The sequence below is a fragment of the Bos indicus genome, chromosome 6, assembly GCF_029378745.1.
Source record: "Bos indicus isolate NIAB-ARS_2022 breed Sahiwal x Tharparkar chromosome 6, NIAB-ARS_B.indTharparkar_mat_pri_1.0, whole genome shotgun sequence".
Taxonomy (NCBI): Eukaryota; Metazoa; Chordata; class Mammalia; order Artiodactyla; family Bovidae; genus Bos; species Bos indicus.
This window is the reverse complement of record NC_091765.1, coordinates 114,893,573-114,920,605: the sequence shown is the minus strand read 5'-3', so window position 1 is coordinate 114,920,605 and position 27,033 is coordinate 114,893,573. Positions and strand designations below refer to the sequence as shown.

The 27,033-nt window shown below is 57.1% G+C and overlaps 1 protein-coding gene across 27 annotated transcripts in view; it reads left to right on the top strand.

Moving 5' to 3' along the window:
• The window catches only part of ABLIM2 (actin binding LIM protein family member 2), a 169,041-nt gene that overhangs the window by 29,464 nt on the left and 112,544 nt on the right, over nt 1-27,033 (top strand). For all 27 annotated transcript variants that reach the window (XR_011567294.1, XR_011567288.1, XR_011567289.1 and 24 more), the window contains exon 2: nt 20,400-20,543. Coding sequence is in view for 2 of the 27 variants with exons in the window: in XM_070791872.1 (XP_070647973.1) it covers nt 20,400-20,543 (144 nt within the window). In the remaining 25 variants the exon portion in view is untranslated. The remainder of the gene's footprint in view (nt 1-20,399; nt 20,544-27,033) is intronic.

The window sequence follows — 27,033 nt, the reverse complement described above, 5'->3', positions numbered from 1 at the left end:
TGTCCTCTGGACTCTTGACGGCTGCCCTCTGCGGTGACCCGTTTCACAGATGAGGAAGCTGAGGCTCGGGGAAGGGGGGCGCCTGGGCAGTACACGGTGGCGGGCGTTGCTGCTGGGCCCTGCTCTGGGTGGAGCCTCCGTGCCTCCTGCCCCTGTCCTCTGCTGCTGGGCCCTGCTCTGGGTGGAGCCTCCGTGCCTCCTGCCCCTGTCCTCTGCTGCTTTCCTGGTGGTTCTGTCTTCAGCCAAGGGTGACTTTGTTCCCGGGGGAGGGTGGGGGGCGTTTGGCCTTGCTTGGAGCCACTTCTGATGGTCTCAGCTTGGCGGGGGAGGGGGTGCCACAGGCCCCTGGAGGGGTGTTGAGGCCAGAGACACTGCTCACCGCCCTGTGGTACACAGGGCGGGCCCACAGAAGCATGGTCCAGCCCGGAGTGTCGGCTGGGCCTGAGGCTGGGAAACCAGCCTTAAGAGATATTGTAATGGCTTCGGTCCTTCTGCTATTGATGCGAAGAGGAGGGCCCATCAAGGTAGAAAGAAACTCTAAGGAGCTTCCAGTCTGTTCCAACCCCCCACCTCGGATGAGGTGGCGTTTGGCGGGGATGACCGATGGCGGATGGCGGGAAGAAAGCTCTGGGGCAGGGGGAGGGGCTAGAGGAGGAGACAGGGTGTGTAGGGGGGCGCAGGGGAGCGAGCCTGGACTCCGGAGCAGAGAGGTGGGGTGCAGTGGGGAGAGCCTCTGCGAGCTGAGGTGTGTGGGGCTGGGGGGCTCCGGCTAGGGTCCAGCCTCCATCCTGAAGTGCTCCCAGCCTGGTCCTCAGGGCGCCATCCTGGCACGAGGCTCAGTGCCCAGCAGACCCTGTCTCAGCCAGATCCTCTGTCCTGGCTGTGGCGTCTGTCCAGAGGCAGGATCTGGGACCCCTCATCCGTGTGCCCCCATCAGTACCCCACACTCTGCAGGCTCAGGGAAGCAGCCCCAGGGGTGCCGGGTGAGTGGCGGCAAAGATTTGAAGCCTGACCCCACTGTGGGCCTGGTCTGGGTCCTGTCTTGCTCCGGGGGGGGGGGGCGGTGCTCCAGACCCCCTCTGTAAAATGGGGGTGTTTGCAGTTCTTCCCTCCCACAGTGCTCTGAACCCACGCGCCCTGAACCCTCCTAGCAGATCTCCATGTTTGTCCCCACAAATGTGTAGCTGTGGGTGCCCCCGCCTCCCGGGCTGGCTGGACGCAGCCCCACGTGGCGGTCTCCCTCCTGGCCTTAGCGCTCCGGCTGGCTGGGGGTCAGATAACATCCCCCGGCCTTCTCTGTGTATTGGGTTGTTCTGAAAACACCGGCGGATTCCAGGAGCTGAGCCATGTGACCACGTTCACTTCTCAAATGGAATTTCCACGCCGGCGGCTGGGCGGGTCTCCCCACTCAGCTGAGAACTTGGTGTCCTTCACGCCCTGCTCTCAGCGGACGACGGGCAAAACAATCGTGATGTTAAAAACTGCACAAACCCAGTGAGATAAGCCCTGTTGTTCCCGACTCACAGACAAAGAAATGGCATCTCGTGATAAAAGTACCAGGGAGGGAGATGTGACTCTATTTATGTAAAATTATAATAAGAGCTAAAAGTTAAAGAACTGTAGAACTTTTAGAAGACAATATTATATCAGGATAGGGATTTTTGATCTTGGGGGTTTCTTAGAGACGACAGTAAGTACGCAAGCAAGAAGACACAGATACGTTGGGTTTATTTCTTCAAAATGAAGCAGTCTTACGCTGCCAGGAGCATTATGAAGCAATGAGAACACAGATCACAGAACAGGAGACAGTATCTGCCAATCATATATCAGAGGATGGGCTTGTGTCTAGAATATTCGTGTGCATGCATGCTAAGTCGCTTCAGTTGTGTCCGACTCTTTGCGGCCCTATGAACTGTAGCCCGCCAGGCGCCTCTATCCACGGGATTCTCTAGGCAACAATACTGGAGTGGGTAGCCATGCCCTTTTCCGGGGGGTCTTCCCGACCCAGGGATGGAACTCGAATTTCTTATGTCTCCTGCATCGGCAGGCAGGTTCTTTACCACTAGCGCCATCTGGGAGGCCCGTCTAGAATACTTGAAAGTGAGAGTTGCTTAGTCATGTCTGACTCTTTGCAACCCATGGACTATACAGTCCATGGAATTCTCCAGGCCAGAATAGTGGAGTGGGTAGCCTTTCCCTTCTCCAGGGGATCCTCCCAACCCAGGGATCGAACCCAGGTCTCCCGCATTGCAGGCGGATTCTTTACCACTAGTACCACCTGGGAAGCCCGTCTAGAATATATAAACAACTCTCATAACTCAGTCAGAAAAAGCCGAGTTCAATGAACAGATCTGAAGAGACATTTTTCCAAATAATATATACAGATGGTGAATAGACATGTGAAAAGCTGTTCAGCACCGGTGGCTATCAGGAGATGCAGACCCAAGCCACAGTGAGACACATCTCACGCCCATCAGGGCGAGTGCACACTCAGTCGTGTCTGACTCTGCGACCTCATGGACTGTAGCCCACCAGGCTCCTCTGTCCAGGGGATTCTGCAGGCAAGAAGACTGGAGTGGGTTGCCACGCCCTCCTCCTTCAATCCCTGCCGTCTTCCCGACCCAGGGAGTGGACCCGTGTCTCTTGCGTCTCCTGGTTGGCCGGTGGATTCTTTACCATGGCGCCACCTGGGAAGCCCATCAGGGTGACCGTGATGAAAACGACTGGTGGTGACAGATACTGACGAGGACGTGGAGAAGCTGCTGGTGGGATGGTGAAGGGATGGAGCCGCTTAGGGGGGCAGTCTGGCAGTCCCTCACACGGTTAAATGCAGGGTTACCGTGTGACCAGCAGGAAAGGGGAGTGTCCACAGGGAAGGGCCTGTGCCAGAGTGCCTGGAGCAGAAGGGGGAACAGCCCCAAAGTGGAAGCCCCCCCGGAGTCCGTGTGGTATGTTCCCGTAATGAACCATTGTTTGGACATAGGACACTCTGACCCCTGCTACAGCGTGGGTGAACCGTGAAAGCCTTCACCTGAGTAAAGGAAGCCAGACACACAGGCCCACGCATGGTGCGTCTGTCTTTCTATGGAATGTCCAGGGCAGGCGCGTCCATCACAGAGGCGGGAGGTCACTGGCTGTGTCACTGGTCGCCAGGAGCGGAGGGAGTGGGATGGGGAGGGATGGAGATGGTGAAAGTGAAAGTGAAGTCACTCAGTCGTGTCCGACTGTCTGCGACCCCATGGATTGTAGCCCGCCCAGCTTCTCCATCCATGGGTTTTTTGTTTTTTTTTTCAGGCAAGAGTACTGGAGTGGGTTGCTGTTTCCTTCTCCAGGGGACCTTCCTGATCCAGGGATCAAAGCTGGCTCTCCCTCATTGCAGGCAGAGGCTTTACTTTTCAGAGGGATGGAAATATTCTAAAGTTAATCGTGGTGGTGGGCGCACTTCTAGGAACGTACAACCATCCAGACCCCCAGTTCTAACGAGACACACACAGGACACACTTCCCCTATCATCACCCTCTTGGACCGGTGGGTTAGGTGGAGAACACGCAGAAGGGCAGGAGGTTAAAGGAAATGGGGAGGGCGGGGAAGCCAGAAGAACGGAAAACCAGGCCGGTCACACAGAGACCTGGGCTCGAATGCCTCCCCTGCCGGTTACAAGCTGTGGGATCTCAGCCAGTTGCTAAGCCTCTCGGAGCCTCGGTTTCCCCGGCTGCTGTGGGAGGTGATCATGCGTCTCGAGCCAGTTGGTGTGCGGAACCCACCAGGCAGAAAGGAGAGTTGTGGGTATTTCTGGGTGGCCGCTGAGGACAGAGCCTGCCCTCAGAAGTCACAGGCCAGCGGCTGTCCCTGCAACCCTCCCCCGGCCCTGGCGGCCCCTCCGAGGAAGGAGAGAAGACTGGAGCTCCTGCAGGACCACCCAGCGTATACTACACCCCCCAGCGGATACTAGACCCCCCATCCCTCCCTGCTCCGTCCACAGACTCTCACCAGGGTCCAGGCAGCACCGAAGCCGGTGGGCGGGGTGTCTGATTTGGGTGAGGATCGTCCAGCCCAGATTTTCAGACCCCAGCTGAGACCCCTTCATGAGCAACACAGATCACTAAGTAGGCTCTTAAGGTCCACCTTTCGTGGAGAAAACACGAGGGTTGTAGAGCTGACCTTCCCTGTGGGTCTGGAATCCCGTGCACGTCCATGGCTCCGAGGAGCAGGTCGGAGGAATTTTAAATTGAACGTCGCTGCGGGTTTTGCATGGTTCGGTCACGGGAAGCTGCTTCATGACTTGGGGGAGGAGGGTCTTTGTCTACCAGGCAAGCATCTGGGGGGCAAGTGTGGAGCCACGAGGCCGGGCACTAGAGGAGGGTCCGGCCAGGACTGGAGACCCCAAGAAAGGGCTGCTGGCCCCCGGGAGGATGCAGAGAGCCTGGACTCCAAGCTCAAGTGAAGGAGGGCCCTTCCACCACAGGAGATGGAGCTGGGCTCCGATGGCAGGTGAAACGGATGCTTTTGACGAGCGCTGTGAGCTTGCAGCCCTTGGGCTGCTCAGAGTCCATGAAAATAGCCGTGGACAGGAAGGTTTGCCAAGCAGGGGCACCCCGGGAAGATGCCAGACAGCGAGTTAGGTCAAAGGTGGACCCGCCTCCCCCAGAGCTGGTCCCCTCCCTGCCCTCCGCCCCTCAGTTATCTGCTCTCCCCCCAGCCCCATGCAGCATGCCACAGAGGGGAGAGCAAGACCCAGAGAGACAGGGCTTCCAGTTCCGGGCTGGAAGCTGCTTCCGTCGTTGGAACCTGTTTGTCCATCTCAGAATGGTCAAGAGAGGATGTTCCCTGATGTGCAGAATGAACGGGATAATTGGACCTTAAGTGATGGGTCAGCAGCAGGCTCTGGGCAGTGGACAGTGTCCTCCTGGGAGAGGGGTGAAGAGGAGAGGCCGGGGGTGTGGTGTGGTGACCTCTCGGACGCCTGTGCCATCCTTGCTGGGTTTAAAGCCAAGGGCTCTTCTGGGCCACTGGGACTCGCTGATGGTGACCCGAGGGGCAGCTGGGTCCCCGCCAGGCGGGTGGTGTCTCCAGGCCAAGGCTGCAGCCCCATCTCCAGGGACCTGGGCAGAGAGGGGGGCAGCTTCTGACTCTAAGCGGGCCTGCATGCACAGTCGGCCAGTCCCCCAGCTGGCTGCGCCGCCCCCCCGCCAACTCTGCCTGGAGAGTGAGGGTCCCTGGAAGGATTAGCACAGCCCTCACAGACCCTCAGGCTTCCCGGTGGCCCAGTGGGTAAAGAATCCACCTGCAATGCAGGAGATGCAGACAGATGCGAGTTCGATCCCTGGGTTGGGAAGATCCCCTGGAGGAGGGCGTGGCAACCCACTCCAGTATTCTTGCCTGGAGAATCCCATGGACAGAGGAGCCTGGCGGGCCACAGACCATGGGGGTCGCAAAGAGTCAGACACGACTGAAGCGGCTGAGCACACATGCAGCACGCACAGACCCTCCCGGCAGGAGCTGACAGCTGGGGCTTGGGGTCCTGCAGGCCTGGGTTCCCGTCTGTGGTGCTGTGTGTCCACTCCCGGCTCTGTGACCCAGGTCACTGGTGGGAATCGCCCAGCGCTGTGTCTGGCCGATAGTCCAGGCCCAGGAGCTGAAAGCTGATGTTGTCACTCAGACTGTTACTTCTCAGCCCCGCGGGGAGCTGTTCTGTGCTCTGAGTCACCAAACGCACCCCCCTGTTTCCCATCATATGTCAGAAATAGTTGTGGGGCACCTGCTGTGTGCTGGGCCTGAGCTGTACGCCGAAGACCCAGACGAGGTCCCTGGCTGTCCCATTGGTGGCCGCCTGGCCCACGGCAAAGTGACACGGGGGACAAGCGGTGGCCTGGCCTGGGAGTCCAGGGACCCAAGCCCTGGCCCCGACCTGGCCTCAGACTTGCCCTCTGCTTTCCCCTGCGTTGGGGGCGGGGGGGGAATGGGCTCAGATGCCCACCTAAGCCCTGACCTTCCGGAATGCCACCCGTGAGATACTTAGATGCCTTGCAGGTCAGAAAGGGCAGCTCTTCCGGCGATGAAATAACACCCTCTAGGGACGTGGGTGGCCGGGGCGCCTGGACCAGCTGCTCGAAGCTTCAGGAGTCTGTAAACTGCCAGAAGCTGGAGCTGAAGGTAGCTGGGCGCCTGCCGTAGGCAGCCTGAGCTTCCGGGGTGGGGGTACTCACTGCCATGTTCTCCCCACTTCTGCCTTGGGAAGGAACCCCTCTACCAGCAGACACCACCCCTGCAAAGCCCCTACCTCATGCCAGTCTGCAGAAGCCCGGCCTGGGGCAGCATGACCGTCCCCCGTGCAGAGGAAGACCGGCTCAGGGGGACAGAGGAGCGGCGAGTCCCCAGCCCTGCCTCCCGCTCCTGGAGGGTTGGTTTCCTGGGGCCACAGGAACGAATCCTGCAGACATTTCTTCTCAGACGGCTCTGGAGGCCAGGCGCCTGAAATCACCCTGTCCCCGGCACGGGCTCCTTCTGAGGTCTGCGGGGACCGGGCCTTTCTTGGCCTGCTGACAGCCGTCTCCTCCCTGCGTCTCCACTCCTCGAACCTCTGTGCGTCTCTGCCCCAGTTTCCTGTTTATAAGGACACAGTCATGTTGGAGACAGACTGAGTGGCCTCGCTGTAACTCGCGTGCCTCTCTCTAGGACCCCGTCACGTTCTGAGGAGCTGAGGGCCAGGACTCTGATGTTGGGGGGATGTGGTTCCATCTGCCATGGACGGGTTCCCTTGTGTGGCCTCCCATTATCCTCGCCGGCTGGGAATCCATGGAGGCTCCTCTTTCCAAGCATGGTGGGGTCATAGCGTGGGCGGTGGGGTTGTTGTGTGGGTGGTGGGTCGTCGCGTGGGCAGGGGGTCATCGTGTGGGCTGGGGGGCCGTCACGTGGGCCGGGGGGTTGTTGCATGGGTGGGGGGGTCATCGTGTGGGTGAGGGCGTTGTTGTGTGGGTGAGGGGGTTGTCGTGTGGGCTGGGGGGTCATCGTGTGTGGGGGGGGCCGTCCCTGCATGAATCAGGAATCTGGGGTTTCCCCACTTGAACTCTGCCTGAGTTCTGCCTTTGGTTGCTGGGGCTGGACAGCTGGCCTGTTGTCCTAACCTGGCGTCTCCCTGGCTGAGCAGCTGGGCCCAGGCGCCTGGGGGATTTTGGTGTGCCATCTGCGTGGGAACTGGCTAGGGTTGCCCTGGTTGAATTTGGAGCAGGCAGAGCCCGTTTCTGGAACCAGACCCAGAAGGTGATGAACTCGTCCTAGGGCAGAGAGATCACACCAGTCCATCCTAAAGGAAATCAACCCTGAATATTCATTGGAAGGACTGATGCTGAAGCTGAAACTCCAGTACTTTGGCCTCTAAGAGCTGTCTGCTGCTGCTAAGTCACTCCAGTCGTGTCCGACTCTGTGTGACCCCATGGACCGCAGCACTCAGACCCATGTCCATCGAGTCGGTGACGCCATCCAGCCATCTCATCTTCTGTCATGCCCTTCTCCTCCTGCCCTCAATCTTTCCCAGCATCAGGGTCTTTTCAGCTCTTCACATCAGGTGGCCAAAGTATTGGAGCTGACTCATTAGAAAAGACCCTGATGCTGGGAAAGATTGAGGGCAGGAGGAGAAGGGCATGACAGAAGATGAGATTGTTGGATGGCATCACTGACTTGATGGACATGAGTTTGAGCAAACTTCAGGAGATAAAGTGAAGGGCAGGGAAGCCTGGTGTGCTGCAGTCCATGGGGTCGCAAAGAGTCCGACACGACTGAGCGACTGAGCAGCAAGTGCAAAGAGAGCTCAGAGCTGCTGGGTGTGGCCTGCTGGGAGCAAAGGAATCTCATCAAGGGAGGAGCTGTCTTTTTGAAAAGCAAAGGGAGGTGGGTGCAGCCAGGAGCGGCTGAGGACTCAGAAAGAGAGGCTGCCGTGGGTGGGGCTGTGACTGATGGGTGGAACCTTTATGGGTGGAGCCTGTCATGGGTGGGGCCTCAGTGGGTGGAGCCTGCAGCTGGGAGAGGAGGCTGGTCTTGGCTTGCAGCTGCCTTGAGTGCCGAAGAATTGATGCTTTTGAACTGCGGTGTTGGAGAAGACTGTTGAGAGTCCCTTGGACTTCGAGGAGATCCAACCAGTCCATCCTAAAAGAAATCAACCCTGAATATTCATTGGAAGGACTGATACTGAAGCTGAAACTCCAATACTTTGGCTGCCTGATGCGAAGAGCTGACTCACCGGAAAAGACCCTGATGCTGGGAAAGATTGAGGGCAGGAGGAGAAGGGGACGACAGAGGATGAGATGGTTGGATGGCATCACCGACTCAGTGGACATGAGTTTGAGTAAACTCTGAGAGTTGATAATGGACAGGGAGGCCTGGCGTGCTGCAGTCCACGGGGTTGCAGAGTTGGACTTGACTGAGCGACTGAGCTGAGAGCACCAGGCGGGAGGCAGGCCTGGGGCTGAGCTCTAGCTCCACCCCTTCTGGCTGTGTGGCTTTGGGCTGGTTATTGACCTTCCTGAGCTCAGTCTCTAGCTCTACCAAATGCATGTAACGATATCCACCTTGCTGGGTGGTTGTGATGACTCCAGTCAAGGTCACACCAGATTCTGGGCACTTCCTTTCCTGGGTCAGAAAGGCCAGCACCTTTGGGGCTTTGGCTGTGGAGGAGGTGACCTTACCATCTCTGGAGCAGACCTTAGGTGGGGCAGGCGCAGAGATGGGGGAGGGGGTGGCCTGGTACAGACGGGGTGGGGCTGCCTGGGCTGGAGGTTGGCGTGGCGTTCTGGTTTGCTATGGGTGGGTAACTAACCATCCCAAACCTTCATGGCATCAGACAAGCGTTCTGTGATACTCACAGGTTCCGAGAAGCAGAGATTTAGAAAGGGCTCCGTGAGGGTGTTTCATCTCTCTTCCACGGCGTCTGTGGTTTCAGCTGGAAAGCGAGAAAGCCTGGGGTGACTCAAGCGCTGGGGACTGGCATCTCTGGAGGCGCCCCGACTTGGGGGACGTGCGGGGTGGTCTGAGCTTCCTCACAGCCTGGCCGCTGGGTTCCCAAACTTGGCATCCTAGGAAGCCGGGCAGAGGTCTGTGGCACTGTGACTTGGGTCAGGGCAGTGGCAAAGGTCCACCCTGGTCCCGGGGAGGGTCTCAGAGCTCGCCGATGAGCAGGAGGAGGGTCAAAGCCAAGTGTTGAGAGGAGCCTGCGGGTGGGACTGGTGTTCAGCCATCTTTACACGTCCAGTCAGACACGTGATCAGTTCTGTCTGCAGACACTTGTGCTGAAGCCCCGGGTCCAGTCCTGAGACCCCAGGTGGAGCGGTGCTCATCACTGGCCTCCAGGAGCTGCCGTCTGGCCACGGGGCAGTTCCTGGGCTCAGCTGAGGACAGGGCTGCAGAGGGGTCACAGAGACCACGCTTGTCGGGAATCTAAGAGGACACACAGCTTTGCACGGCGATGGCGCCCCCGCGGGCCCCTGCCGCTCGCTCGTGAAATTACAGACACAGGCCTGGAGACGGGTCTCAGGATGAACATTCCTGTGCCTGGGGGTCAGCGTCAGTGCGATGAGCTTCCTGCGAGGGGTTTCCACGTCTGTCTCCACCTCTGTGCCCTTGGGTGTGAGCTCCTCAGGGTGGGGGACCGTGTCTTCCTTGGCCCCGTGCCAGCAGGAGCTCGGCAAGGAGCTGGTACCACCCCAGCTTCGCCAAGGACGGATGGATGACGTGTCTGCAGAGGCTTCAGGCCTGGCAGTGCGGAGACCCTTGCAGCTGGCTCACTGGGCTCAGGCTGCCCACAGCCTTGGCAAGACGGGCTGGATCAGAGAGCCGCGTCCTGGTTCCCGCTTTCATTCACAGCCAGCCCTTAAGGAGGTTAAGATGGGGAGTGACTACAGGTGCTTTGCTTTGATTTACCAACACATAACAGCAGGAGGCTGAAATGGCACCCCACTCCAGTGCTCCTGCCTGGAAAATCCCATGGGCGGAGGAGCCTGGTAGGCTGCAGTCCATGGGGTCACTACAGTCAGACACAACGGAGAGACTTCACTTTCACTTTCCTCTTTCATGCACTGGAGAAGGAAATGGCAACCCACTCCAGTGTTCTTGCCTGGAGAATCCCAGGGACGGGGGAGCCTGGTGGGCTGCTGTCTGTGGGGTCACACAGAGTCGGACACAACTGAAGCGACTTAGCAGCAACAGCAGCAGCAATAGCAGGAGAGGCCCAGGCCTGTTCCTGAACCGGACGACCTGTAAAGAGTATCTTGAGGGCAGGGGAGACAGATGCCCTAAGGTCTTCGTGCCGTCAACTCCCTGTTTAGAAAGCCAGTCTAAACAAACCCCTGTTCTGGAGGCTGTGCTAGCTGCAAGATGCTGGTGGTCACCAGGTGTGTGAGTGCCGTCTCCCAGCTGGGCCTGGCCGAGCGCCCCTTGCTCTGTCTGCACTGGTCCCCGCTGCCGGGAGCCAGCATGAGGAGCTCCGCCCGTGGCAAAGGTCATGAGGAAGGAGGCTCGGCATATGCAAAGCAGGGATCAAGCCTCAGGAGTCCCCCTGGAAATTCTTGAGCATCTACCCCCAAAACCAGAGTCTGCCTACTTTACTGCTTTGTGCTCTCACCTTCACCTCTGACTTTACGGGGGGCTGTCCCCTGCCACTTCTTTCTGAAAAAGAGTTAACTTAGAGCTCCAGTTAATAATAATTCCTGGGCGTGATAAGAGTGTTTCAACCTACAAACTCCTGTGAAGGTTCTCTAGCCTGCCTGACAGGCTTGTCTGGCCACGTGTGATTGTTCACAGCCTCCCAACCGTGAGAGGCACGAGATGCTTTAAACCTTCTAAAAACAGGTTCTTTAGAGAAGTTAGAAAAGTATTAGTATAGTATAATGGGCTGATTAGAAATTGTATTGGTGAAGGGTTTTTCATTTGTTGAGCCAATGTTTACTGCTAAGTCTCCACATCCCCTGCCCTTACACACATTAATGAATATATAGAAGAAACAAGTATTAACCTTTGATATTAATCACATTAGACCTTAGGCTAAGCAAATTCTTTCCTTAATTAAAACCCACTACACCCTCACCCTATAGGAATGTAACTTTATCTGGTACCTTCGGAAGGTGGTGTCTGTTTTAAGAATAATCACCCCTGGAGAAATAAGTGTTCTGGTTGACTGACTGCTGTCACAAGGAGAGGGTCATAAATTGTCAGCAGGCCCCCTGGCTAGAAGCTGATGTAACACCCCTAAGACCTCTGTATACATTTGTATGAAGCACCTGACTTTAATAACAGTCAGGACTGCTGACCCCGCGTGACTTTTGTATAACATCTCAGTGTATAAAAACAGACCCTGGAAAAATAAAAAATGGGATCAGTTCCTCGAAAGACTGGTCTCCCCCTGCTGTTCTTTCTCTCACCTTCTGGCTGAATTCCATCTGGGGCGTGGAGGCTCGTCAAGCCTACTAATTATGCCTGGGCTTCTAAGATCTGACCAGGGAGGCCTTAGTGTCTCCTCTCCTTCGGGAGAACATGAGGACGCCTGTGGCCTACGTAGGTGACGTAAATTCCTTGCCTTGGAATTTTACTAGCTTTCCACGTAAACCAAGTTATTCAGCCCTTTTCTCCACTGAATTTTCCCACTGAGCTATCCTCATTCTATTACTCTTTATATCTCTAATTAATATTTAATTGAAGCTATTGTATCCAGTTCCCGAAGCCGTCTCCCCTTCGAATTTCCCTGGATCCACCGGGGCTGGACCCCGGCACCCCGGCCCTAGGGAGTGGCACTTCTCAGACCCGGCCCCTGGCCCACGAGGTGAGCGTGGTGCTGTGCACTCGCTGCTGCCCTGAAGGTGCCTGTGCGGCATGCGTCACCTGCTCCTGGAAGCCCTCCCTGACTGCACATAGGTCCACCCCCCTGCAGCACCTGCCCACGGCCCCGTAGCCTCCCTCAGTATGTCTGTGCCCACTGTCGTGGTTAGAAAGAAAAGCCTGAGAGAGGAGGTGAGAACTCAGCACCTGGGACCCACTCTGGGTGCATCAGAGCCCCAGGAGAGGCTGTGACGCACGGATGTATAAAGCTTATTCAATATTAGAGCAGACTTACAAAATGTGGAGACTCCACACCAGCTGTTGGCATGATACAGAGAGCAAGATGGAGAGTGCTACAAAACCATCATGCTGATGGAGCATGGCTTCCCCTTGGATTCCCCGAGGATGCAGCGACTCCATGTCCCAATAGTGAAGTGGATTGACCCTGAGAGCAAAGCCTGGAAAATAAGCTGAACAAGGGCTGTTGGTCCTTGGCCAAGCCAGCAGGGCCTTCTCGGGGGTCCAGTGTTAGCCGGACCCTTTGGGAAGGGACAGGGCCATATGTAGAGGCTTGGAAGGTGAGCGGACTGAGCGGAGATAAACAGTTTGAAAAGTCCCCGATGACCACAGAACGTTGTGTGCTTTGCTCTCTGGAGCGTAAGGGATGAGAGGAGTCCCTGGAACAAGAGAGGCACCTGCCCCCGACCCCCACTCGCCGGGCCTTGCGTGCGCCCTCTCCTGCCTCCTGCCACACCCGTGCCTGGCCAGTTTGCACACCCGCCTCCCCGAATGCCCACCGAGAACAAGCAAGTGCACGACTGGGACTTGCAGAGCAGCAGGCGGCAAAGGGGATGGTGGTATTGGACACCCGAGCAGCAGGGACCCTGGCTGAGTCCCTGATCCAGCCACGTGGCTTTGGGAAAGTCCCCCGGCATCTCTGAACCTCTGTGTGTACTCAGTCAGGACTCTGCGCCCCCCATGGGTTGTAACGCACCAGGCTCCTCTGTCCATGGGATTCTCCAGGCCAGAATACTGGAGTGGGTAGCCATTCCCTTCTCCAGGGGGATCACCCCAACCCAGGGATGGAACCCAGGTCTCCTACACTGCAGGCAGATTCTTTACTGTCTGAGCCACCAGGGAAGCCTCCATATCTTCATCTGCAGAATGGGGGTGACAGGCCATTTCCGTGGCGGGGGTGTGTGGTATGGGTCAAGTGAGGGCCAGGACTGGGTCTGTTTTGTTCCTGTGGGACCTGGGCACATAGTAGGTCTCAGGCGTTTGTTGGGTGGGTGCATGAACGGTGAACAAGGAGGAGAGCTTTGCTGGCTGGAGTTGGGAGTTGCTCACATCTTGGCTGAGCACCCTGCAGCTCTGCCACCAGAATGAAGTCGTGGAAACCTGCAGTGGTTTCCACGGTTAGGGCGCCAAGCAGGGTCAGGGAAAGATGCTGGGAAAGATGGAAGGCAGGAGGAGACGACAGAGGATGAGATGGTTGGATGGCACCACCGACTCGATGGACATGAGTTTGAGCAAGCTCCGGGAGTTGGTGATGGACAGGGAGGCCTGGCGTGCTGCAGTCCATGGGGTCGCTAAGAGGCGGACACGACTGAGTGACTGAACTGAACTGAACTGAATGAAGGGTCAGGGTAGATGCCCTGAGGCAGGAGAAGGCCAGCCCGCCATGCTCCTGCAGAAGCAAGGATCGCGTGGAGGGGAGGCAGCCGACATGTGTTCAGGTGGCATCTCAGCAGCTTCCAGGTCCCGTGATGGGAACGCATGGCACGTTTGCTCACGAGTCTTGAATGAGGCCAGGCTGGTGAATTTCTCTGGACAAAGTGGGAGATCACCCCCAGGCAGGTCTGTGCCAAGGGAGTGAAGGGGGGAGTGGGACGTTCGGTGGGTATACCAGCCGGAAGGGAAATCTACAGGCCCCCTGATGCTCTTGCCCGGTGTCCTGGGGGCCCCCACTGCGGTGGACATGAGCTGAGAGGTTGACATCAGCCTTGGCAGCAGTGCTTGTAGGGTTCAGCCGCCAGGACTGCTCCCCACATCGAGCTCCAGCAAGGTTCCATGCTGGGTCTGCGTGGATCCCATTTGGATGGAAGAGAAAGCCAGGACAGGCTGTTGATGAGGCTTTGGGGTGAGCAAAGGTGTGGCCCCCAGCAGCTCCAGGTCCCCTTCCTGCTTCCTGAAGCCTCTGCCCTTCCCACTCCGAGTGACTGGTTTCCCCCTGAGACCCTGGAGAACTAAGCCAGCAGCTATTGGTTGGCAACGCCTGTCAGTCATCACCTCCAAGCTCTCTCCACTTCACCTGATTCTGAACAGTGCCTCCTGAGACCAGGCTCCACATCACAGATGCGAGCGCTGAGCCTTCTCAGAACTCACCCAGCCCTCAAGGTCACACAGCTGCCCCCTGCATGGTGGGCCCAAGCCCAGCCTTGCCAGCTGCTGTCCTGGCTTGGCTCCTCCAGGCCCTGGATCTGGTTGGTGGATCAGAATTGTACCCAGAGGGATCACAAGAGAAGGGTCACAGCAACTGCCAGGTCAGACCCAGGAAGCCACGAGCCTCCACTTTGAACGCGGGTTCCGTGTTGATGTTACTGGTAATTGTTCTCTTATTCCCAGCAAGGCTTCCCTGTGCTGGGATTTCATTTTCACGGGGCGGGATTAAGTGGTCACAGCCCCGTGGGATTGATCCTTACCACTTGACTTTATGTTTCATGTTATTATCGCAGTTAGGGACTTGTTAAATCAAATGCTAGAGCCAATCTGGAAATTGTAGCGAAATGAACCTGCTGGGTTTGGGGTTAGGTCTGGAGTGTGGTGGTGCCCACTCTCTTTCTCTCTCTCAACTTTTTGTAATAGGCTTTGTTTCTTAGAGCAGTTTTCAGTTTACAGGGAAGTTGAACAGTAAGCAGGGAGTTCCCAGGTCCACCGTCACCCAGACCCCTGGTTTCTCCTGCTGACGTCTTTCCTGTACCTTCTCTGCGACCTTTGTGTGTTCCGCGTTTGTCATGATGGATGGACTAGTTCTGATACGTTATTATTATATAAAGTCCGCAGATACGTCAGCCGTTGCTCTTGGTGTTGTGTGTTCTCTGGGTTTGGATGAACGTATAATAATATATGGGCTTCCCTGGTAGCTCAGCTGGTAAAGAATCCGCCTGCAATGCAGGAGACCCTGGTTCGATTCCTGGGTCAGGAAGATCCCCTGGAGAAGGGATAGGCTACCCATTCCTGTATTCTTGGGCTTCCCTAGTGGCTCAGACAGTAAAGAAGCTGCCTGCAGTACAGGAGACCTGGGTTGGGAAGATCCCCTGGAGAAGGGAAAGGCACCCCACTCCAGTATTCTGGCCTGGAGAATCCCCCTGGATGGAGGATCCTGGCAGGCTACAGTTCATGGGGTCACAAAGAGTCAGACACGAGTGAGCGACGGAGCCCAGCAGAGCGTAGTAATGTCTGTTTACCACCGTGAGATCACACAGAACTGTTTCTCATGAAATGCCCTGAGCTCCGCCTGTTCATCCCTCCGTGTCCCCGGGCCCTGACGCCCGCTGCTCGTTTACTGTCTGTGTGGTTTTGCCTTTCTTGATGATGTCGTGGGGTCAGTCGTGCAGCATGTAGCCTTTCCAGACCGGCTTCTGTGACTCAGTAACAAGTACCTGAGGCCCCTCCAGGCCTTTTCATGGCTTCACAGCTCATCCCAAGAGTTCTTTACGAGACGAGGTCTGGCCCGAACCACCCCATCCACATCTAAGGGCCCGTTCCTGCCCTGTCCTGCCACGCAGGGGGTCCTGATTCCCTCTTGTTGTGTCCACGTGCCAGCCGGGCCGCCTGCCCCGGCCTCAGTCCACTCACTGGGCGGCAGGAGAAGTGGCCGTGGCCCTCGCTCTGCAGGCTTCTGTGAGCACTGGTCCCCTTTGCAAAACACCCGACTGGTGCAGCTGCACGAGGTCCGAGGACTGAGTCCACCTTGAGGGGTAAGAAGTCCCAAACCTCAGATCCGCAGAAGCCTCAGGCTGGGACCCCAGGGACTAGCAGGCAGCCGCAGGTTGGAGGGGACAGCTGAGCAGGGGGTACCCACAACAGGCCCCCTCTGGGCAGTGTCTACTTCCCACCACCAGGGGGCAGCACCCTGCTCTCACCCAGCCACCCAGAGCTCCGGGAGGATGCTCCAGGCAGCAGAGCTGACGCTCCCACAAAACGACCCTCTTAAAGCAGCTTTCACCCCAGACCAAGTATATGTCCATTAACCAGGAAACTGGCCATGCCAGGCTGTGAGTTCTTGCGAATGACAGCGGCTGTTGTGAAGGCGGGAGGAGAAGGGGAGGACAGAGGGTAAGATGGTTGGATGGCATCACCAACTCGATGGACATGAGTTTGAGTAAACTCTGGGAGTTGGTGATGGACAGGGAGGCCTGGCGTGCTGCAGTCCATAGGTCACAAAGAGTCAGACACGACTGAGCGACTGAACTGAACTGAGCTGTTGTGTGTTGATCTCTTATGGTTTGCGGGACTCTGGGCTGCTTGCTATGCAAACCTTTCTGCCTGAGGTCCTAGCCACCGCTGGGGCAGGCGCTGTGAGCAGAGGGCGGATGGACAAACACCTGGGTGGCCGGGAGTTCCAGGTCACTGCCTGCTGGAGGTGAGGCTGGGCTGTACCCAGGTCCGCCCCCCGCCACCCGCCCCTGACACTGGTCCATCCCACACAGGTGCTGGTGTGAGACCTTGCGTGTTCACTCATGGAGCCGCAGGGCACGCCGTCCTTTATATGTTTAGTGAGTGAGAAGACAACATTCGTTCCCCCACCAACCCTCCCCCAAATCTTGGTTTAGTCTCCGATGCAGACGGGGTAACTCAGGAGCCTCTCAGCCCCACGTGAGTCCCAGGCAGCCCCAGGGCGGTGTACAGCCGTGAGTCAGCTCTGCCTGAGGTTTCAGTCCTCAGGCCCAGTGGGGAATCTTTAATTCCAGCCCAGGACCCCACCCCCCAGCAGTTTGATTAAGTACTGGGTGAGGGGGTTTCTGTGAGGATCGTATAGGAAAAGACTGCGAGGGGCAAGCCTGCTGCTGGCACTTTCACCAGAGTGGAGGTGTCCCCACGGCACCCAGGGCCGCCGGCGGGGCTCCGCAGCCCTCGCTAGGCTCCACACCGTCCAGTGTGCCGTTTGGTCCTGACCCGTCTGAAACCTCAAGGCGGTGCTTAACGCTGGGTCTGGGGTACTGGGGGTGATGCCAGGGTATTTGTTTGTGCCAATTGTCTCCTTTCCTGTGCCTCCTTCTCCAGACAGGGTGACTTTTTAAAATATGAAAGTGAAAGGTGAAAGTGAAGTTGCTCAGTTGTGTCCAGCTTTGCGACCTCATGGACTGTAGCCTGCCAGGCTCCTCTGTCCATGGGATTCTCCAGGCAAGAATACTGGAGTGGGTTGCCATTTCCTTCTCCAGGAGATCTTCCCAACCCAGGATCGAACCCGGGTCTCCCGCATTGCAGGCATATGCTTTACCATCTGAGCCACCAAGGAAGTCCTGGTATACATATATATTTTTTTTAATATATATGTCTATAATTTGCTCACTTATTTATTTCTGGGGTGCTGGCTCTTCCTTGCAGCACTCGATTTCTCTCTCCAGTTGCGGCGAGCAGGGGCTCTTCTCTAGTGGCAGCGCGTGGGTCTCTCACTGCGGTGGCTTCTCTCGCTGCACAGCATGGGCTGTGGGTTGCCCAGGCTCAGCAGCTGCATCTCCAGGCCCTCGAGCACAGACTCAGGAGTCGTGGCGCACAGGCTTAGTTGCTCCGCGGCACGTGGGATCTTCCGGGATCAGGGATCGAACCTGTGTCCCCTGCATGGGCAGGTAGATTCTTTACCACTGAGCCATCAGGGAAGGCTGATGGCTTTTGGGCCCAGACAGCTGCTCCCCTGGGGTCTTCAGAGCCTCCTCCTGGAAGGCCTGGTGTCCCTGCATGGCCCGGCCCTCTCCACAGGCGGGACCAGAGGAGGGAGTCCTGCACTGCGGATCTGCGGACCCACAGAGGGGATGGTGGGGAGAGGGGATCTGGAGGCTGTGAGGCAGGCTGGAGGCTGGAGGGGAAACGTCCTCTGTGTGACACCCGCCTCCTCCAGCTTTACAGGAGTGAGGACATCTTCTGTGCCTAGCACTCCATCAGGGATGGTGCTGAAGCAGTGTCTGTGCACGCATCGTGCATCTGCTTCTGTGTGTGTGTGTGTGTGTTATACATATGTATACTATATATTTGTGTGTGTATGTGTGTGTCTGTCCTTGGCGTGTGGATGTATACTTGTGTGTCTCTCTGTGTGTCTGTGTGTGAATGTGTACATGTCTGTCTGTCCACGTGCGTGAGTGTGTATTTGTGTGTCTCTGTGTGTCTGTATGTGTGTCTATGTCTTGTCTGTCCGTGTGTGTGAGTGTGTGCTTGTGTGTTTGTGTCTCTGTGTGTATGTCTGTCCATGTATGTGTGAATGCATATTAGTGTGTCTGTGTGTGTATGTCTGTCTTTCTGTCTGTGTGTGTGAATGTGTGCTTGTGTGTTTGTGTCTGTGTGTATGTGTTTGTTTGTCTGTGTGTGTGAATGTGTATTTGTGTGTCTCTGTGTCTCTGTACGTGTGTGTCTGTCTGTCCCTGTGTGTGTGAATGTATACTTGTGTGTCTGTGTGTCTGTGTGTGTGTCTGTGTGCGTGTCTGTCTGTCCGTGTGTGTGAGTGTATATTTGTGTGTCTCTGTATGTGTGTGTGTGTCTGTCCATGTGTGTGTGAGTGTGTGTGTGTCTGTATGTGTGTGTTGAGTGCATATTTGTGTGTCTCTGTCCGTGTGTGTGAGTGTATATTTGTGTGTCTCTGTACGTGTGTGTCTGTCTGTCCATGTGTGTGTTAATGTATACTTGTGTGTGTCTGTGTGTCTGTATGTGTGTGTCTGTCCATGTGCGTGTGAGTGTGTATTTGTGTGTCTGTGTGTGTGTGTCTGTCCGTGTGTGTGTGAATGTATACTTGTGTGTCTGTGTGTCTGTGTGTGTGTCTGTGTGCGTGTCTGTCTGTCCGTGTGTGTGAGTGTATATTTGTGTGTCTCTGTATGTGTGTGTCTGTCTGTCCGTGTGTGTGTGAATGTGTATGTGTGTGTGTCTGTGTGTGTGTCTGTCCATGTGTGTGTGAGTGTGTGTGTGTATGTGTCTGTATGTGTGTGTGAGTGCATATTTGTGTGTCTCTGTGTGTGTGTGTGTCTGTCCGTGTGTGTGAGTGTGTATTTGTGTGTCTCTGTGTGTGTCTGTCTGTATGCCTGCAGCTCCCTGGCTCCTGACCTCTGGACCTCTGCTAAAACCTCAGAACTCATTCAGCCCAGAAAAGGGGGCCAAGAGCCCTGCTTTGTGCAGCCCTGACCTGGGGGATGGTGGGGTCGGTGCCCCAGCCCCCTGCCCTCCTCCTAAGGGATGCCCTGGAGGGTCTCCGAGGGGGAGAATAGCTTGACAGCACACTCTCCTTCTTCCCCACTGCTTCCTGCCACCTGGGGTCCCTTGGGTACACCGCCAGGACCCAATCCTTGCCTCAGCCTCGGGTCAGGTGACCCCAGGCTGAGACGGAAGGTGGGACTGGAATATGTGGGTCCATGCTAGGCTGTGCGCTCGGAGCTGGCTGAGCAGGAGGTCTGCTTCCATCCCTGCGCCTGGCAGAGACCCAGAGGCAGGCAGAGGAGTGGACGAGCTTCCCTGTGGAGGAAAGGGGATCAGCTCCTCTCAGGGAGTCACATGAAGCTCGGGGTGGGGGTGGGGGAGGCAGTGCTGTAGGCTGGTATGGAAGCCCGCCGGGCAGAGAGCACGGCCCACACTGGCCCCAGCAGCCCGGGTCCACCTCCCACCCAGGACCAGCCTGAGAAGGGCGAGCCTGCCCCTAGCCAGGCATGTGGGATCCCCACCCCCATGCTCTTTCAGTAGCCTCCCAGGTCCCCCAGGCCTCCAGCCCCATCAGGCCTAAGAGGAGCTGGTCCCCAGCCCCTGGTCATCCCCTGACCACCTGGCTGTGGCCACTGCTGGGCTGGAGCTCCCCGGGCACGGCCGCTCCGTGGGCCCCAGTGACCTCACACTGGCCCCCGTAGGCGCCTCTGGAGGGTGTGGGTGAGCGGCGGCCCTTCCCGGAACCCCCGGAGCCCCACAGGTGGGCCCTTTGGCCATCCACCCTGACCCATCCCTCTGAGGGTCTCCATGACCACCCTCAGTCGTGGCTGGCTGTAAGGGGGGACAGTGATGGTACTCAGGCCACCGGCCCCAGGCCACAGAGTGGATTCGAAGTGAGCTCACAGGAGGATGCAGTCGTTGTATGGCACAGGACCTGGGTTCCCGTCTGCAGAAGGACTCGCGAGCTCAGCAGAGCCAGGGGTGGGGGTGCCTTGCTTCTGAGGCCCCGGAGGGCCAGGGAGGTGGGGGACAGGACCACCGTCAGGGTCTCCCATCTGCTGCCCTCCGCTGGTCCCCCGATGCCCTCTGGGTCATGCTAGGGGGTTATGCGGGGCCCGTAGAGCTTGAAGAGGTGCCGGTTGCTCACCTGCGCCCGGCGCATCCCGCTTTCTAACGCTGCTCCTTTTCCCCTGCAGTGTCGGAGCCGCAGGCTGCTCCCAGCCCCCCGGAGAAGCCGCCCAGCACGGCGATCCTGTGTAACACCTGCGGGAACGTGTGCAGGGGCGAGGTGCTGCGGGTGCAGAACAAGTACTTCCACATCCAGTGCTTCATCTGCAAAGGTGAGCATCCCGGCCGTCCCCACCGCGGGGCCGGGCACAGCGCTGCCGTGCAGTGAGCCCACGTCCCCAGAAACTCGTTAGATCTGGGCTATTGGAGAAACTGATCCCCAACCTTCCTATACCGACGTGATCTTTTCAGCATGGCCTGCCTGCATGCCTTCTGGGGCTGACAGGAGTTCCTGTCTGAGGGGGCAGTGGGTCAGAGGACGAGCTCTGGTCCTGGGTAGCATCTTCGATGGCTGTAGCCGTGTCAGAGGATTCGGATCCACTGGCCAAAGTGGCCACCTGGGCCCAGAGCCACGCAGTAAGTGGCCATTGCTGGAGGCGTGAGCTCGGCACCTTGGGGTGCACGGGGCCGGAGCTGGACCACGAACCTCAGGCACGCCCCATCCTCACCGGAGTGAGACTGAGAACGTTACCACTTGCTCCAGGTGAAAATGACTTTTTATCTGGCTATACAAAGTGACATGTATATGCACTAAAGTCAAATAGATAATTTGATATTCAAATATCAGAAAGATAAGAGTAAAATAAATCACATGAAATCCCCCTGTTTGAGGCTTTCTGGAGCATCCTTCCAGCCTGCCCTTCCTCCCTGCACTGAAGTTAGTGCATATTCTGTCGTGCCCAAAGGGATTTCGTGAATTTACATTTAGTTTCCTGAAAACAGGGCTTCCCTGATACCTCAGTTGATAAAGAATCTGCCTGCAATGCAGGAGACCCCGGTTGGATGCCTGGGTCGGGAAGATCCGCTGGAGAAGGGATAGGCTTACCCACTCCAGTATTTTTGACCTTCCCTTCTGGCTCAGCTGGTAAAGAATCTGCCTGCAGTGCGGGATACCTGGGTTCGTTCGATTCCTGGGTTGAGAAGATCCCCGGAGAAGGGAACGGCTGCCCACTCCAGCATTCTGGCCTGGAGAATTCCATGAACTGTATAGTCCATGGGGTCACAAAGAGTCAGACACGACTGAGCCACTTTCACTTTCCTGAAAAGAAATGAAAAGTAGCATTTGGGGGAAGGGATGGACAAATCAAACCAATCTGACACAGCGTCCAGACTCAAAGAATTTATACATGCGTGCTAAGCTGCTCGGTCATGTCCCACTCTTTGCAACCCTATGGACAGTAACCCACCAGGCTCCTATGTCCGTGGGATTCTCCAGGCAAGAATAATGGAGTGGGTTGCCATGGCCTTCTCTAGGGGATCTTCCCAATCCAGGAATCGGACTTCCATCTGTTATGTCTCCTGAACTGGCAGGCGGGCTCTTTATCGCTGCTACTGCTCAGTCGCTTCAGTCGTGTCCGACTCTGTGCGACCCCATAGTCGGCAGCCCACCAGGCTCCCCTGTCCCTGGGATTCTCCAGGCAAGAACACTGGAGTGGGTTGCCATTTCCTTCTCCAATGCATGAAAGTGAAAAGTGAAAGTGAAGTCGCTCAGTCGTGTCCGACCCTCAGCGACCCCATGGACTGCAGCCTTCCAGGCTCCGCCGTCCATGGGATTTTCCAGGCAGGAGTACTGGAGTGGGTGCCATTGCCTTCTCAGTCTTTATCACTAGCGCCCCCGGGAAGTCCATGTAGTTTTAAAGATTTCTTTTAGTGACCCTGCAACCCCACCTTACCTCTGGGCAGCACGCGGTGTTGTCACAGCCTGCCACCCCGTGGGTTTGAACACCGTCCAGAGATGCAGGGAGCTTCACAGATGGGCCTTGATGGGCCCCAGGCAGTGAGGGCCTGGGCTTCCTGGTCGAGGTAGGGAAGCAAACACGCCACGTGTAAGATGACGGAGCACCGTGGCTTCTATCACCTCCACGGGGCCCGTTAACTGCCTGAGTCCCTGCAGCCTGTCATGGTCCCATGAGGTCCCGCTGTGTGCCAGACCTGGCCTTTGAAAACGCTGAGTAGGAAGGCTTGAGATCTAGCTTGGAGGCTGCGGTCTGGTCTGGTCAGGAGACAACCTACCAGCTCAGTGGGGACAGTTGGCCCTTAGTGGTCGAAGCCGAGGGCTGGGAAGGGCCCCCGGGGGTGCAGCAGGGCCCCCAGGGAGCCCGCTGGTCCTGCGTGGCGCCCGAAGTGGCTCCATCTCCCCTGGCCCTCACCTCTGCTGAGCACTTCCTGTGAGCCCAGCTCTCTTGTGTGTTTCCTTCTAAAGCCCCCCAGTCTTGGGGGGCGGGGTGGCTGTGGCGTTATCTCCACTGAAAATGAGGATTCAAGGGTGGCTGTGACTCACAGGTGTCCCCTGGGGGAGCCACTGGCATGAGTCGGAATTGGGGGGCCCTTCCCATGAGGCTCAGCTCTGCCCCACCCCAGCATAGAGGGACGGGGTGCAGGCCCCCAGCGGGGTCTGTGTCCCTGTGAAGAGGGGGCAGGAGGCGAGGGCCAGGGGGTCAGGGAGGCCACGGTCATCGGTGAGCCAAGACGGACCCTGTGCTCAGTCCTGCCGCCTCACCCGGCTGCCCCGGAGCTTCAGAATCACGGATCTCCTGGTCCACACCCGTCCTTTCCCAGGAGGGAAAACTGAGGCAATGGGGGGACCCTTCTTGCCCAAGGGGGCAAATCCGGTCAGCTGCTGGAGACCCTAGACCCGAAGATCTTCAAATGAGAGCAGGAGAAAGCGGGGGGAGAGAGGGAGGGGAGGACAGATACAGATGAATGGGAGAGACAGAAGGAGCAGACCTCTCGGGAGCCTCGGAAGGAGAGAAAACCCCAGTGGCCAGCTGTGTTCCCCGCCCCTCACCCCACCCACCCCCTAGGGTCAGTGCCACGGTCCCCAGCGGGCCCCTGCCTCCAGCCCGTCTGCCCGGCAGGGACCAGAGTGGGCTCTCCAGGCAGACAGGCCTCGGCCTCTCCCATCACCTGGGATGAAGGTAGTGCCTTGAGCTTACCTGGCCCAGGTAGCAGGCGCAGTGTCCAAGCCACCTCTGCGTTCAGCTGGTGCACCTGGGAACTGGCTGTGTGTGGAGGAGGTGGACGGGGTGGACGGGGTGGGGTGGGGTGGGGTGGGGAAGGAAGCGGGGAGGGTGGTTGGAGTATGAGGGTGAGTGGGGGTGGTGACTGGGGGATGGATTGACAGGCGGGTGGAGAGTGGACATGGGGCAGACAGGAGCCCGGCCGGCTGGCTGGAGCTGCGTGGACAGGGTGCCACCCTGCCCCGACGCACACCCTGCGACAGGCCAGGCCTCCTGGCTGGAGTGAGTGTTGGGCCTCGTCCTGCCCCCACCCCTCTGGGCCCAGGCTCCCGCCAGACCTTGTGATGGCACCTGGCTGGACGCCCGGGTGGTGCCTCCAAGGGCTTGTGAACCAGGTGTCTCGGGAGCTCAGATCTCCCTGTCGGGGGTCCGCATGGAGGGGCGGGCCCTGCTGGCCACTCCGTCTCCCCAGGGGCACATGGGCACTGCCCTGGCCCTGGGTCCTCCATCCTTGTCTCTTGCTAAGACCGCTGAATGAAGGTCTTCCCTCTCAGGTTCCTTGGAGGGGCCTCCTGGACAGGGGGACAAGGGGGGCGAGAAAGGAGGGCAGCAGGGAGAGCCCCCACCCCCTCTAGGAGCCCCCCACCTGTAGCCGCATCAAGTCACAGACTCTGTGGGAGCTCTTGTGTTGAGTTCGGTCGTTTGAAAAGAAAACTTGAGGACCGCTGCCCTGCCCTCAGCCGTGACCCTGTGCCCTTCACTCAACCCTAGGCCCACAGGGCTGCGCCTGTGCCCGGGGACCTTTCCCAGGGCGGACGTGACCCGACACCCTGGCCAGGGCCCTGCCCGACCCATTTCTTCAGGTCATCAGAGCTGCCCAGGTTCAATCTCCTCTGTTCTCCTTCAGAAGCACGTGCTGTGTTCGTGCATAAAGCCAAAGCCATTAGATTGCTCCTTTTTAAAAGCCGATTTGAAAAGACCCAGGGGAAATGTTTGCTGTGTATAAAAGGATTGTCTGGGGCACTGACCTTAGGAACTGGATAAAAGGCATTAGATGTCCAGCACCCCACCCATCACCTGCTGTGGCCCACGGGGTTTGGTCAGTGGGGGGGCGGGGGGGCTGCCCCTGGTGACCCGCCCCCAGGGTCCTTCTCTGAGCTCCAGCCTCCCGAGTAGACGTGGGAATGGGTCTGACCCGGTCCTCAGCAGCCGGGGTGGGCAGTGCTGGGCCAGCATCTGGGCCTCATCCTTGAGCCCCAGCAGGCACCTGAGGCGGGTCGTCATGTTAGGGGGGCAGTGGCAGGAGTCTGTCAGCGTGAAGGCCTGGTTCCAAGACCCCCAGGGATCCACCCACCCACAGGTTCATTCTGTGCCAGGAGCCCTGCCAGCCTGCTGACACAGCAGGGCCCCTGCCCTCAGGGGGTGGCCTTGTTGCAGGAAGGAGGACCCCTTCCAGGGCCCGAAACTGGGCTCTTGTCTGACACTCGGAAATGAATTGTCCGAGGAGACACGTGTGCTGACAAAGCAAGAGATTTTATCGTGAAAGGGCACCCGGGTGGAGAGCAGGAGGGAAAGGGAGCCCAGGAGAACCGCTCTGCCGCATGGCTCGCAGTCTCGGGTTTTATGCTGATGGGATTAGTTTCCGGGTGGTCTTTGGCCAATCATTCTAATTCAGAGTCTTTCCTGGTGGCGCACGCATCGCTCAGCCAAGATGGATGCTAGCGAGAGGGATTCTGGGAAGTGGACGGACGCGCGGTGTCTCCTTTAGACTTTTCCCGAACTCTTCTGGTTGGTGGTGGCTTATCAGTTCCGTATTCCTTACCAGGATCTCCTGTCATAAAACAACTCATGCAAATGGTTACTATGGTGCCTGGCCAGGGTGGACGGTTTCGATCAGTGTGCCTCCCCCAACAGCATGTCTGCTTAACCTGCTGAAAAATGACAAGAACAGCTAAGATTTCCTGTGAGTTTTAAAAGAGTTGTGTTTATTCAAGCACGAGGATTGCATCGTCTTCAATTGATCTTTTATTCACCGCTCATGAAAATGCAGTCTATGAGTCATTGAAGATGCTCTTGGATGAATAAAAGAAGAATAAAAGAAAAAACCCAACTTACAGTGTCTTAAATTACATGGGTATTTATCATCTTAACAGGAAGTCTGGAAGTAGCCTTCTTACCCCCCAGAGCTTGTTAATGTAACAGCTCAACAAAGTCATCAAAGACTGGGTTCTTTTTCCACTTCTCCACACCAGCTGCCCCACCCCCAGCCTTTTGCATTTCAGCAGTGCCTGTCCTCATGGTCTCAGGATGGTTGCTGTAACTCCAAACATCATATCCTCACAGGTTGACACTCAACCCTGGGGAAGTGGTTGGGCAGGGATGTGGGGCAAAGGGGCCCTCCTCCCGCATGATTGCTCTGTGTGGTTAATCAGGGTAATCTCCCTTTGATGACAAACCTAGACTGTTTATTAAAAAGCAGAGAAATCACTTTGCCAGCAAAGGTCCATCTAGTCAAAGTTATGGTTTTTCCAGTAGTAATGTATGGATGTGAGACTTGGACCACAGAGAAGACTGAGGACTGAAGAATTGATACTTTCAAACTGTGGTGCTGGAGAAGACTCTTGAGAGTCCCTTGGACTGCAAGGAGATCCAACCAGTCCATCCTAAAGGAAATCAACCCTGAATATTCATTGGAAGGACTGATGCTGAAGCTGAAGCTCCAGTACTTTGGCCACCTGATGCTAAGAGCTGACTCATTGAAAAAGACCCTGACGCTGGGAAAGACTGAAGGCAGGAGAACAGAGGATGAGATGGTTGTGTGGCATCACTGACTCAGTGGACATGAGTTTGAGCAAACTCCAGGAGATGGTGATGGACAGGGAGGCCTGGTGTGCTGCAGTCCATGGGGTTGCAAAGAATCAGACATGACTGAGCGACTGAACAGCAGCGACCCTTTGATCAGGGAGGAGAGCTTTTTCCTGGAGGCCCTCACAGGCTTCCTATATGACTCACCAGCTGGAACTGGGTCACACTCACTCCCACCAGTAAAGAGGAAAGGGAGGGCAGGGACTGACTGACTCCAGCCACGTTTCTCCTTTGGTGGGTGTGTTGCCAGCCCAACTGCAGCAGGGTCTGTTAGCACAGAAGACAGCTGTGTCGAATTCTGACCCGAGATCCCAGCATATTGGGGTCCCGCCATCCAGACACTTGCTTGATGTGACTTGGTTCACCCAAATATGAAAATCTGTGAAAGGAGTCACGTCGTTTTCCAGGCGCTCTCGACGTCGTCAGGCTTGGGCTCTGCTGCCAGTTCTGGGTTCCCATCCCACGCCCTGCTCACATTCGTTTCAGACACATTTCTTAGCCTCGGTTTCCATTCAGCAACCCTACTGGGCACCTGCTCTGAGCTGGGCAGCATTCTGGGTGCTTGGGACGCATCCGTGAACAAAACAGACATCCTTGTCCTCATGGAAATCACGTTCCAGGGCCGGGAGACAGAGAAGAAGCACTAGGTAGAGTAAATAAGTAGATTTTTATTATATACTGAAAGGGAAGCGCTAGGGAGGGGAAGACAAGGAGCAAG